The 13,352-nt window shown below is 49.2% G+C and overlaps 1 protein-coding gene across 1 annotated transcript; it reads right to left on the bottom strand.

The window, feature by feature from the left end:
* Positions 1–318: 318 nt before the first annotated feature.
* Positions 319–12,722, bottom strand: EREG (epiregulin). The gene is made up of 6 exons (XM_054295966.1): positions 12,648–12,722; positions 11,130–11,207; positions 2,559–2,642; positions 2,289–2,412; positions 1,578–1,724; positions 319–713 (listed from the first exon to the last, which is right to left on the bottom strand). Exons 3-6 carry the CDS (start codon positions 2,581–2,583, stop codon positions 653–655), a joined length of 357 nt encoding a protein of 118 aa, XP_054151941.1. The 5' UTR covers positions 2,584–2,642; positions 11,130–11,207; positions 12,648–12,722; the 3' UTR covers positions 319–652.
* Between the last annotated feature and the right edge of the window lie 630 nt (positions 12,723–13,352).

Genomic DNA, 13,352 nt, shown 5'->3' with positions numbered 1-13,352 from the left:
TCCCATGATCCACCCCTGCTGTCAGGGAGTTGTGGAGAGACAGAAGGTTCCCTCCAGAGCCTCCTTTTCTCCAGGCCTAGCTCCCCCAGCTGCTCTTCCCCAGAAGTGTGCTCCACGCCCTTCCCCACCTCCCTTCCCTGGATATGCTCCAGGCTCTCAATATCCTTCCTTTCATGAGGATTTGTTGATGAAGATACGAACAGGACTGGTCCCAGGACTGAGCCCTGGGGAACATGCTCAGTGAGGGGCAGCCAGCTGGACATAACTCCATCCACCACCACTCGCTGGAATCAGCAGACATGTTGGCTTTGTCTAGAAGTTTTATTTCAAGGAATACAATTGCTTTGAGTATATTCACAAGAATAAATATAAAATTCTTCTCTCCAGAGCAAGAAGATGAGTTTTTATAAAAATATATCTCTATCCCAAAGAACCACCTAGGTGGGATTCCCTTTAGGAAATATTATTTAATAAAAAAATAAAACACTGAACATAAAATGCTTGACCTATGCTTATTGAATCATCAAACAATTGAAATTTTTTAAAGGTTATAAATATTGTAAATATTATTAACAAAAATAACATTTAAATAGATGTGTAGGCGCTGAGTCCATCCAGATGAACAGAACACTGCAGGAAGCCACAGCTTCTCCTATAGGGCACCAACTTCCTTGTATTCACTGGCGTTTGTCTGTCTCCTCTTGCTGCGGTACCTGGAGTAGAAGAGAGAAATGTCAGTTCTGGAAAGCCAGCTGCTTTTGGGGAGTGATGGGGAGTAGGGGCAAAGGAAAAAAGCTGTACCAGCTCCTCATATTTGTTTAAAATCTCTAGCAGCTGGGCTCTCTCTGTCTGTGCTCATTTCCAGGTCTGACTTCACTTGAATGCAGTCTCCTTTCTCGACTCTTCACTGACAATTCCACATCGGCATTAAAGTCTTCCTGCTGGTACTAGGCTTGTCTTTGAGAAATCCTGCTGGTTACCATCTAGCTGCCTACCAGATCTGGGAAGCTGAGCTCTCCTTCTGGACTTGTTCCATCTCCTCAGCTCTCTGACAAATGCTTACCATTAGTTTTTAGGCTGGAGAAGGATTCCTGCTGCTTTGGATCTGTTCATGGAGAAGAGTACTGTCCCCCATTGTAAAGCTGATAAGGCAGTGCTCATAATGTCACACTCACAAAAACCTACCAGATCAACAAATCAGCTGATAGAAATCCAGCTGCTCTTCTGCCCCTGATGTCTGAGGAAATGGCATTACCAATGAAAGAACTAGAATTTCCCTACTCCCTGTCTGCTCTCTCCTTGAGCTCAACACACCCTCTAAGCCAGACAGGAACCAGCCTACAGAGCCCCAGAGTGAGGGTGAACAGGCACTGGGAGTGCTGCTGCCTGGCCTGCAGCCTGGCCTGTGCCACACTGCCAGCACGCTGCCTGTCCTGAGCGCCTCAGGCGCAGCTGAGCGGGGCTGTGTGCGCAACTGCCCGGAGAGTGAGCTGCTCCAGGCTACCTGGGGGGCTCAGAGGATGCCTGCTACCCCCAGCTGGCCCGGCCTCCTGAGCCACCAGGAGCACGAGTCTCACCTTCTGCAGACATAGTAGGCGGCGAGGGAGAGGGCAGCGAGGAAGAGCAGGACCACGATGACGGTCAGCGCCACGTACTCCTTGCTGAGGGGCTGCCGCACCAGCTCCGAGTGCACGCAGCGCACCCCCGAGAAACCCACGTCACACCTGAGGGGACAGAGGCATAGTCACATGTGTGGCACCGGAGTTACACCTCAGCAGCTCACAGAGCATCCCAGGTTGCTGGCCTGCTGTTTCCTCAGGGACCAAACACTTAAACTGATGTAACTCAAGGCCACGTGGCCCTAGAGACGACTGCAAATTGTTCAGGTAAACGAGCAATACCCCTAAAAATGCCTAAAGCACCTTTATTTCATAGGTTGGATCAAAGGAGAGATCTTGGTGCTGTGCCTGAGCTCTGGATCTCATATTAGTATAAATACAGATGGACAGGGAAGCATATCAGAAAGAATGTCCCAAGTCTAAGCTGGGTTGGTCACTAATTTCAGGTGTCTGAGACTCTCACAGAGATCACTGGAGGCAGCATATGTGCTTAACACTGCTTTAAATGCAGCTGAGCATTACAGACGTGGTGCTCCTTTTCACTTTCTTGTGAGCATTTAATACTTGGCTGGATTGCTGTTTCAGCTAAGTGTCAATGGCAGCCAGAGCAAAGTCCACCTCAAAGCCCACCCCAGGGAGACCTGCAGGATGAGTGGGGCCTGTCCATACCTGCAGTAGTGTTCATCCAAGTCCACGATGTACACACACTGCCCATGGAAGCAGTAGTCCTTCATTTCAGGCTTGCATCTTGTTATCCCAACTTGGGCCACACGTGGGCTGTTCTCTGTCTGGACTGCAAAGATATTTCGTTAGCGCCTCAGGATGTGGGCAATGGTGCTCAGAGAAAAATGACTCCCAAGGGCACCTCAGTGAGGCTGCCAGCCCAAGGAAGATGGGAGCCAAAGGCCTGGTATTTACACAGAGCTGTGCAGTACTTACTGAGTGCTGTTGTGCAGTTCTCCATTTCACCAGGCCCACATAACGGGATCACTGTTGTGCCCAGGACTGCTTGCAATAGGTAACCTAAAAGACAATAAAAACAACAGTCAAAACTAGATGCATTTTGAGTTAAGTGTTTAAGCTGCTGTAGTAATTAATGCAAGAAGAACAGAAGCTTCTCATCATGGTAGGAAAGACCTGTAGTTGAAAGCTGAAAAACTACAGGTCTGAGTGATGTGCTGCCTACATTATATACAGCAGCCGAAAGAAACATCTCTGAAATGCAAACTTATAAGGCAGAACAAAAAGATTCAACAGAAACCTGGTGTCTGTGACCACCTCTTGCCCACACTGTGAGTGAAATTGGGCAGGAACAGGCTTGGAGATATTATGGGGAGAGGCAGGAATTAGGCCATTTGATGATTATGTTAGGTTTCTGACTGGTCTGGCATGGCACCTGTGCAAGGGAAATAGCCAGGCTTCCACAATTAGGTATGACAGTCCAGCACTCATCACAGGAGGAGTCCTTTTGCTGATCAAAATCAAGATATCCTTGACTCACAACAGCCCACAGGAAGAGAATTTCCTAGGAATCTGCAAGTCAGTGCAGCTGGTGACTCAGCACACCAGGTCAGTGCTGAGCCAGGCTCAGCACCCCACCACTGGCTTCAGAGACCACAAACTGCTCCAGGTAGGCTTAAGACAAAAGCTGCTCTTTACCAGCAAATAACTTGCTCAGCCCTCTCCTTGCTGAAGACAGCTGAAGGGCTGGACAGTTCCTGCACTGACACTCCTTTGGCAGTTCCTTGCTGAAAGGCCCGCTTGCAAAGCCACTAACACGAGATACCAAACACTCCTCATCTGCCCATGGGCTTGGAGAGGTTACTGACCACTTTATGGTCCCTGGGCCACTGTTACCTACCAGAACACCAGAAGAAACAGGCACAGCTTTCAGCTGTTCCAGTAGTTAAATGAACACTTGCAAGCAGGATTGGAAAGCCAGCACAGGTGCCTGTAGTTTCACAGCTAGTCCATGAGGAATAGTGAATGTCTGACCTGGTTGGCCATGAAATCCACCTGGCTAAAACTCCTGCTGTGGTCACAAATTAACCTGCTCATGAACTGCTTAGTCATCAGCCCCATTCCACGGAAGTCTGTAATTTGTGTCTTTGGGCTGTTTGCCTCTATTAACTTGTCAGGTCATGCATGTCTAATGGAGGGAGTGTGCCTCCATAATTTCCCGATCATTCTAATTCAACTCCAGTTATTAGAAAGTGTCATTACATCTCAGGGTTAAATCTAGCAGTGGTAATTTATGGGTTTCCGGCACCTCATCTACTTCTGGGTGATAGGTAGGCTTTCTTTATCCTTCATTCCAGCTACACACCAAAGCAGCAGGAATATCTAAGAGGGATGGGGCTTCTTTCTGTGTTTGCATTTTTAAAAACATCATTCCTCCTTCCTACCTCCCTCTGCAAAGCTAATAAACCAGATTTCCACCAAGCTCTAGAAGAAAGAACAAAGTCCAGGTCCCCCAGAGCCAGAGCAACAGTAACAGGTCCATGATGCCAGCACCTATACCAGCTGGAGACTCCTGTGCCTACTGGCATGACTCAGCAGGACCTGCCTTTCCCTCCAATGGGGCAGGACATGCAAGTTTACTTTCAGGGTGGGATTTTTTTTTTAAGCAGCAGTGTGCTCACTGTAGATTGCCTCAGCAGCAGCAGTTTAACATTTCTGTGAGGCCCATCTGAGTTGCTAAAACAGAAGTTCAAGTGTGTGAAAGGAGAGCCACCAGCTGTCAGACAGGCAGCCCAGGGACCTGGGTCCCAAAAGATGCTGGAAAAAGATTTAGCGAGCCAGTTCTTCTTCCCAGGGACTAGGGGGATACTTGAGGAGTGCTCCATGGACTAAGCTGCTCCCTTGGAAGGGAGGAGCTATGGTACAAGACAGCAGTGTCCGACTAAGGACACATCATGTCACAGAAAGAATTAAGGACAGAAATGAAAAAAAGTCAAGGCTACACCTGCCAGAGGTATCTGAGATACCCACTTGTTAAGCAGATGGATTAAGCCAGCTGAGGATCTCATGCAGCCTACACATTTCTGTCACAGTTTGCTCGCTCCCTTGACCTGGGCATAACGCCAGCATCTGCTTTTTAAGCTGGAGTTCTCAGTTGGAGACTTAGCAGAACCTGGCTTTCACATTTGAGAAAACTCCAACCAAAAGGTCCATGGAAGAGACAGGTTAGCTCTCCTCTTGGCTCCAGAAAGGAGCATGGCTTTCCAGTTAAAGGCTACAACTCAGACATCTATGGGGCACAAATTAAAAATAACCTCCTCCTCCAACACTGCCCAAGGGCTTTCCCAGTCCCAGCCATGTGCAGGTGCCTCCTCCACCTGATTGCAGAGTCCAGGGCCGGAAAGGCTGGACTGCAGGTGTGGATATTTGCTGACACCCAGCAGTATTTGCTGCTTTTGGGCAAAGTTCTTCCTGTTCTGCACTGCTCTGTTTTGCCCTTTCCCCCGTGCACATATTTCCCCTCTGACATCACCGGGAGGATAAGGGATCCGCACACAGCACTGGCAAAGGAGAGCCTTTCCCAGGATATTTATCAGATGATGCATACTAAACACAGCACCTGGGAGAGGTTATATTTTTATTCCTTCACTGTTCATTAAGCAAACACAGGGTACAAGATAAGAGTAATTAGGTGGTGGATTTTCATCTGTGTCTTGCAGAAATGTGAGTGTTACAAATTGTATTCCTACATCATAATCCCATATAGCTTCACAGGTATTCCTGCAAGGTTCACACTGACAGCACTCACTGGAACAGGAATAATGCTGCTGCTGCTTACTTGTCCTTCCATAAGGGAAGAAAGGAAAATAAGGGCCAGTGACCAACTGCCTTCACTTCCTGCAACCTCCATCAGAGATTACCTACAAGGCTTAATCATCAGTTTGCCCACTGTGAGCCAGCTGTAGTTTCCAGTGGCAGGATGACTGCTAAGGATGAAGGATGCACAGGCAAGATACACTCAACTGAGGACTGCTCTGTGGAGGATTTACACTTGGGGAACTGTCAAGTTTCTGAGAGCTCAATCATTATTTGAGTTGCCTTCGTCTGTCACTGAGATTGCCAGTCCTGTACTAATTCACCTGAATGGTGCTACCTCCCATTTGGCATCTCTATGGTCTCTCTGCCACAGCAGCAGCACCTATACCCTCCCCATGGGCTGCACTTCCAAAGCAGAGGTGCCCAGGTGACACACACCTGAAGGATCTCAGCCCTTTTTAACTGCAAAGACAGATCAAGGTGCATCCCTACCACTTGATCTTAAACATCCAGGGGATGTCTTAACTGTCTTCTGTCTTCTTTGGGCAAACCAAGAGGGAACATGGAAGCTACCCAGTCTGTCCCACTGGCTTTGTGAGCATCCCTACTACCACTGTTTAATTCCAGAGCCACAGACTCACAGCTGTGGATGTCCAGGATCAGGTCACAGCAGCTCTAAGGCAGCCCTGGAAACACCAGTCTATCATGGGAAGACTGGTGCTCCAAAACTGCTACAGGCCCACAGGATCATCTTCACCATCGTGCCAGGACTTACCCTTGGGCAGAGATAATGCAGTTATGTGCACCCCATCATCCCAGTAGTGCTCCCATCCCCCTGGAGACCTACACACCAGTGATCTTACTCAGGTGCTGCCCCTGTGCCTCAGCCACACTGCTTCCTACCTCCTGCGTGGGGCTAAGGTCCCTATGCCACAAAAGCAGCAATCCCTTATGACTTCCAGCCAGACACATCGGCCACTAACACATGCCCCATCCTCAGATGCAGCAGCCTTTATGCCGAGCCAGTTTGCTGAGAGCCAGGAGAATGTGACACAGGAAAACATAAGGACAGCAGGTCCTGGAACTGTCCAGTGAGTCCAAGGTCCAACTCCTGCCTTCCCCTCTGAGTGGGCGTTACAGGGAGCACAAGGGGATCAGTGCTGAGGTTCCTGCAACAACTCCCACAAAAGGCAGGTCCCCAGCTTGTCCCCACCATCACCACATCCACATGTGGCCGGCATAGCACCGTGTCCCCTCATGAGTGAGAGACATCTCTATCTCACCACTCCCTTGCTGCTGTCTCCAAGTCCACAACAGCCAGGAAATGAACCCGGCAAGGAGATTGTTACTTCAGTATGGCTTCAGCCATTCAGCAGGGAACCTCCTCCAGTCTGGCATAACACCAATGCCAGTCTTCCCAGAAGCACCAAGTTCTGCTTACAGTCCTGCCCTGGGAGGGGAAGGCAGTAAAGTGCTCATAGCAGTTGTTATGATGGCACCTAGCTATGACTAACCCATCCCTTACCATTAGATGTTGTGCCTGCCCCGGAAACAAAGAAATTCATATACAGATCCATGAAGACATACCAGTTCCTACCAGTGTCATTTTTGTGCAAAGCATGGCTGACTCACAGACTACAAGACGTTTAGCCTGCTGTCCTGACAAGTGAGATGCTGTGCAGCAGCTGCTCCATCAATTGTTATGGAAAGACCCAGCTAAGAGGAAAGACGCAAACTCATACTGCAGTGGGCTCAGAAGGTGAGGAAAACATCTGTCCCAAAAGAGAAGTGTTGGGAACTGAGTTTGTCCATCACCTGTGACCTCAAGCCCAACATCCTGAGTACGAGAACATGCTTTGCTATTAAAGCAAGGTGTGAGTGAGCCAGGTCTCAGGACCTGCTGCCCACAGAGCTCAAGTTGCCCAGCAGGGTCAGCTCTCAGCAGTCATCACCTGTCACTGCCAGCACCCCATGGAGGTGTGTGACAAGGATCAGCTCTTGCATCACAGCACACCCAGGCCCCAGGACTCTTGATGCTCTAAGCATACACGTGTTCACTTGAGACTTTCAGGTAGCTTATGTCACACAATGGAGTAACACACTCCCAGCGAGGAGGTGGAGAAGTGTCAAGCAGAAGGAGGCCACAACCTGTTTTGTTATGATCAGGAAGTCTTTGCTGCTGTGAGGATTCACCCACTGAACTCACCCAGAGCATGGCCCGGGAGAAGGCAGCAGGACCAGGCTACAAACAGGACAGGTCAAGGTGAAAGGGAAAAGACTGCACTGAGAGCAGAGCTGGTGAGAAGGGAAAGAATGTCCACCTTCACTCAATCACAGGACACACCTGGGCATAGCATAAGCAACAAAACATCCTGTAAGAACACACCACAAAGTGTGCTGTGTGCTCCACTCCTCAGCTCATACAATCCACCCGGGTACACCTGTCAGCGCCCGGGACTTCATCTCGGAGAGAAACCCATCAGCCTCACCTGAAGGCAACCTGAACGTTATGTTCTGACGCAGATATTCCAGCAGCCAAAGAATGCCCCTGCCCCAGGACGCAGCACCCGATGCCCTCCCAGCCCTTGCCCGCGGGAACGGGGACCTCGCCGCTTACCGAGGAAGAGCAGCAGGCTGCGGGCCCACAGGCAGCCGGCGTCCATCGCCCTCGGTGCCCGGGGAGCAGAGGAGGCGGCAGGAAAGGAGGCGGCAGGAAAGGAGGCGGCGGCGGCGGCAGGAGCGGCGCAGCAGTGTGCAATCGCCCGGCCGGCCGGCAGCACTTTTATGTGCCCACGGAGAGGCGGGGCCCGCAGCCGTGACACAGCCCGCCCGGCCCGGCCGGGGCAGCGGCTCGGCCTCCGCGCTTCCTGCCCCCCGCCCCCGGCCGCCCCCTGCTCTGCCCGCGGGCCGTGCCCCGACAGTGGGCAGCGACAGCACCCGCGGCCCGGCTTGTCCCAGCCATTTGCCCGGAGCAGGGGGCAGCTCTGCCCACTCCGGCCGTCGGCTGGTGCCCGGGTACATTAGGTGTCCCTGGTTCCAGCAAGTAGCACTGCAAATAGTACCTGGGGCCGTAAAGTTACCCGAGCCCTCTGAGCAGTCTAGCCCATGCGCTAACTTCCCGGGGCTGTGGATGCCTACGGCACAACCTCGGGACCGCTTCCTCTGCTTGCTTTCAAAGCATCCATCCACGTGATGTTCAATGGAAAGAGGCCCTGCAGACCCAGAGCCAGCTGCCCAGGTAGCCCCTGCCAGCACACAAGGGACCACTGGGCCATTGCATTGCCATGAACAGCACCTGTGCCTAAACCAAGGGTAGGGAAACACCCCAGGGTGGGCAGCTGGAAACTTGCTGGGCAAATCTCCCACTTCCTGGCGTTTCTGAAGTGACCCTCAGCAGCTGCCAGGGAACCCTGGAGCTAGGGGCAGAAATGGCTTATTAGGTTACAGTACAGGTACCAGGAATGCCAGCACCTCACCTGGCACCTGGGCTGGCCACAATGGTCTTGAGCTCAGGGGATGTGTATGCCATGTTCCCCCTCCAGCCCCTGGCTCACCACAGCCCAGCAGCACCACAGTCCAGGCAGTTCCTGGAAGCAACATCTCTATCAGTTATAAGATCCTTGAAAGAGCAGCCAACAGCTACTTTTTAAAAAATTCCTTTCAAGCATCCTGTTGAAGCCCACGCACTCTGTTGCTATATTAGGCAAGACCTCATTCAGCAGTTGCATCCCACCATCAGATGAGTGAGGGGTCCCATCCACCAAATCCCTACTGCACACATTTGCCTAAAATGTGAAGTGTGTTTCATCTCAACAAGCTGCTGAGAGCAATGATGGTTTACTCCTTTTCCTTTTAAAGGAGAAATCATCTTTCCCTGCCTTACCACTCTCCATAAAGGCACATCGATACCCAGTTTATTGTGGCACTGATAAGCCTATCTCACATTGAAAGGAATCCGAGAATCGACACTGAGCTGCACTGCACCAGCTGGTAACTCAAGTGTCCCTAGTTTCTCTATTTTATAAGCAGTTATTGATACTAGTATTGAAGAGAGGTAACTGTAGAAGATATACTGCAGATACTGCAGAATCCAGATATACTGGACACTGCAGAATTCCATATTTCACAACTCTATGTTCAGAATGCAGTTCTAAGGAGTGAAGACATTCATTCAGGGGGTTGCAATAGATCTGGTACTAACTAATAATACTCCTTATTTTCGGATCATTTTCTTAGGTTTACAGTGGCATGGAGATGCTGAAGTGAAAAAAGATAGTGTGTTGCTACAGAATTGTGTGTCAGCACCACTTATTAATTACCTAAGTGGTATGAGAGTTGGCAAGATAAAGTAATAAAGCTCGGTGTGAAAGTAGCATTTAGAAGGATGCCCTCCCCAGCAAGTGGTTCATGATACGGTTGGAATCTTTTTCTAAGTCCCCTTTTTTCCCCTCTAATGAGTCATGCCATGTAGATGGTGTCTTTTTTGATGCCGCATGACTGTTTTTGTTGCTTCCTTAATTTGTGCTGATCCCCCTTATTAAGGATTTTATTGTCTGCTCTTTCAGGGATCATAATGAGTAAAGGAAGGAATTGCAATTATTAGCAACCTGTTTCTGTGTGTGGGCTTACAGATGTCTTAAAAAGCAGCATCACCGAAGAACTTCCACTTTATAATTAATTTTACCCTTAAATTCCTGCATGATTTATCCTCTGAAGGGCAACATTTAATTATAGTCCTGTACCGGTACCCAGATACCAAGTAACGCTGACACAATTGGAGCAATTCATTGGAATTTCCTCTTTCAGATCTGAATATGTGGAAAACAAGTATCACGGACACATCTTTGTTCCACCTTTCTGTAATGTGCTTTGTTTCACAGCGCCTGATTTCGCATCCGGCATCCCCGCGTGCGGCTTTCACCATCCCCTCCTCCACGTGGAGGATGCCTCCTGGGGTAAGGCTGGCACGCACCTTAAGAGCCAGTTTTCCAAGAGGCCTTGCAGCATCGATGGGGTCATTGTAAGGCAGGGTCGTTGCATCCCACAGGTGCCGGTAGGAGCGACAAGTCTGTGCAATGCTGGGAGGCAGCGCTGGTTGGGCAACAGAGCACCACGGGTGCATCGCCGCTGCTGCTGGCCTCGATTCCTGCCGGGGTGAACCGGCACGCCCAGGGCAAGACACCCCGGGATCTGTGCCCTTTGGCACCCCACCAGTGTGGGGTGCATTCACCACCCCTGAATGCTTTGACATTTCGGGATTTTTTTCTTTACAAAGTGTAACAAGGATATGAGGAAGTACCTCAAGAATTTGTGCGAAAGAGTTGCTTGCTTTTATTACCTTGCACTGCCTTAATAACCACCTTTAAAAGAAATCTCTCTTTACAAAGTACAGAGGCTCAGCTGAAGTCCTTGCTTCAGCTTGTCTCAGTCCTTGCTATGTCTCAAGCATTCACCTCCCCCTCTGGGACAGAGCAGCAGATTCACAGCAGTGATTATTTCCCGGGTACTGACTGAGCCTTGTCTGTCAGTGTATCCATCAGTGATGAGGCACTGCACTTTCTATGAACAACATGCCCTTTTTGATTTAAAGAGGAAAAAACACAGATGAAATGTATATTTTTCTGTGGTGACTCACTGTAGAAGAATACATGTGTTCACGGCAATGAACAGCCGCTTTATCTGTGCGTTTTTACATACTTTAAATCATACATGGTGAGTGTCTGTACCACTTACTTTAGCTGCCTTCTGTAGGGTTTGTACCTGGTTTTATGCATTGCTGCTGTGGGCATGGATCTGCCTTGGTTTCATCTCCTGAAAACAAGATAAATTTGCAGAATCAACATATTTTCTTGCTAGAAGGTACTTTTGCAATGGAAAGAAAATCATTCCCAGCCTTGCACTCATGCACTCACCACTGTTCCACACAAAGTAACAAAGAGTAGCAATTTTGTAAATTCTTGGGAAAATCATCCAGAATCTTTCAAACAGCATGAGAGCACATGTCAGTACATCCGTTAGACTTACATAGAGCAAACTTTCATTGCACAAAATGAGAGATGCTCAAGAAATACTCTCAGAAGGTCAGACATCAACTGGAATGCACTTCAATCTTGACAGCCCTTTCATTTGAACTACACAAGGTTAATATAAAGTTCCCAAAGGGATATAAAAGGCAAGTAGATGTGCAATTGGAATCACACTTCAGCGGTGGGCTTTGCAGTGCTGGGGGGAATGGTTGGACTCAGTGATCTTAGACAGCCTTTCCAACCCAAAAGATTCCATGATTTTGTGAAAATCATAAATGGTAAAAATCTCGAGACTCATGGGAACATGCCCTTAGGACAAATGCCCTAAGAAGGGAAAGTATTTTTAACTGGAATACGTAGACGCAACTGGCTGGAGGAAATGGAGTAGAGAAAAACCTTGAGCCAAATTACTCCGTTTAAAGGTCAGATTCAAATTTGCCGTGAATGCAAGGGATGAATTAAACAACCACTCTCTCCTATAAACTATGAGAGTTCAAATTCTGCACCCAGGGCTGAAAGTGGCCAATGCCTCTTCCTGTAAACACAGCACGAGGTCAAAGTTACTGGACAACTAAGATGTTGTGCTATTAAAAATAAAGAACAATTCCCCAAATTCACTGACTTCTTTACCAACTTCTTGGGTCAGCATTAACCAGCAATTTAAAAAAGAAAGGAAAAAAAAACCCCAAGCAGCTAATTCTCATTCATCTCAGAAGATGGCATTGAAAAGGGAGACAGGTCTCCCAGTTCATGCTGCATTCCCCCCTAAAGAGCAGTTTTTAAAACTTCATTCTCCTGGCTTGTATGACTTTGCCATTACTCTCCCCTGGGCAAATCCTGAATGCCTCAACACATCTCACGGACAGCAAGAACTTCTTAATGCTCAGCTGGTGATTTCCCTTACCTAATTACAGCCCAGTGCTCCATGCTGAGTGATTTCTTAGCCTCTGAGGGGTTGAAGCCTTTCTAATTTGTGGAGTCTTTCCATGGTTTCTGCCTTTACTTGGTGCTAAACAAACCCATGCCCTTGCTGAGAGTGGTATCAAGCCAAGTCCCCCCCATATCACTGTCCCTATATATATTAATTGTTTCTCCTTGTTTTGGCTGAACTGTTTACAACAATTACAGGGAACAGAATAATAGAAGAACAAAGCCTGAAACAAAGGGGATTTCCCCACAGCATGTAGTAGGTTGCAAGCAAGCTGGGAGAACACCAGCCCCTTACCCATGAGTCCTGTGTGCTGTTCTGTCCATCAGCAGCTCTTTTGAGTTTATTAAGTCATCTCTTCCACAGAAGTTCCTACATGGCAGGATACCCCTGGTGGATGACCCTATGGCCCACCCACCCGATGGCTCTGCCCAGAGACGGACATCCCCCTCAGGACAGTGAAATGATGGCAAGCCCACTGCAACAGGGAACGCACCAGCTGCTCTCAGGTTTTCTGCACAGCAGTCTCTCCTAGCTGTGGGCTCTCCATCTCGACCTTCCATGCCTCTCCTGCACCTCCTATCAGGACAGCTGGTGCCAGCCTGGGGAAGACAAGAGGAAGGCACTGTCAATGAGAAGCACACACCTGCTGAAGCACAGCACCAGCCTCTAAGGCCTGTGCTAAAGCCTGAGCAATATGTGCTGCACACACACCATAAGTACAGCCCCTGACTCTTCACTGCTCCATCTGGGAAGCCTGGCTGTCACAGGCCTCAGCTGCATTGGCTTCAATCCCTTTGGCAAGTTTATTTTGGCCCTTGATAAATATTTTGCTCTTATACCTCAAGCATACATGAGCAGAGGAAGGGCTGACTAGCAGGCTGTTCCCTGCCTGCGCTGGGCCTGCTGAATCCAAAGTAGCACCGAGCTGTGACTCACCCCAGACCCTGCTCCACCACTGGCACTTCAGCTGTCCACAGACTCCACGTTTTGGCTGCAGCA

This window comes from Melozone crissalis, unplaced genomic scaffold (genome assembly GCF_028551555.1).
Source record: "Melozone crissalis strain CALT ecotype California unplaced genomic scaffold, PUWL_Pcris_2 ptg000006l_1, whole genome shotgun sequence".
NCBI classification, from domain to species: domain Eukaryota; kingdom Metazoa; phylum Chordata; class Aves; order Passeriformes; family Passerellidae; genus Melozone; species Melozone crissalis.
The sequence above is the reverse complement of the archived record's forward strand: the minus strand, read 5'-3'. Positions and strand labels throughout refer to the sequence as shown.

Bases quoted from the DNA above. Each gene is read 5' to 3' on its own strand.
- EREG (XM_054295966.1), bottom strand. From the start codon at position 2,583: ATGGAGAACTGCACAACAGCACTCA. The intron at 1,725-2,288 runs GTATGGACAGGC...CTGTCCCCTCAG, and splicing joins TTGGATGAACACTACTGCAG to GTGTGACGTGGGTTTCTCGG. The intron at 714-1,577 runs GTGAGACTCGTG...CTTCTACTCCAG, and splicing joins GCCTACTATGTCTGCAGAAG to GTACCGCAGCAAGAGGAGAC.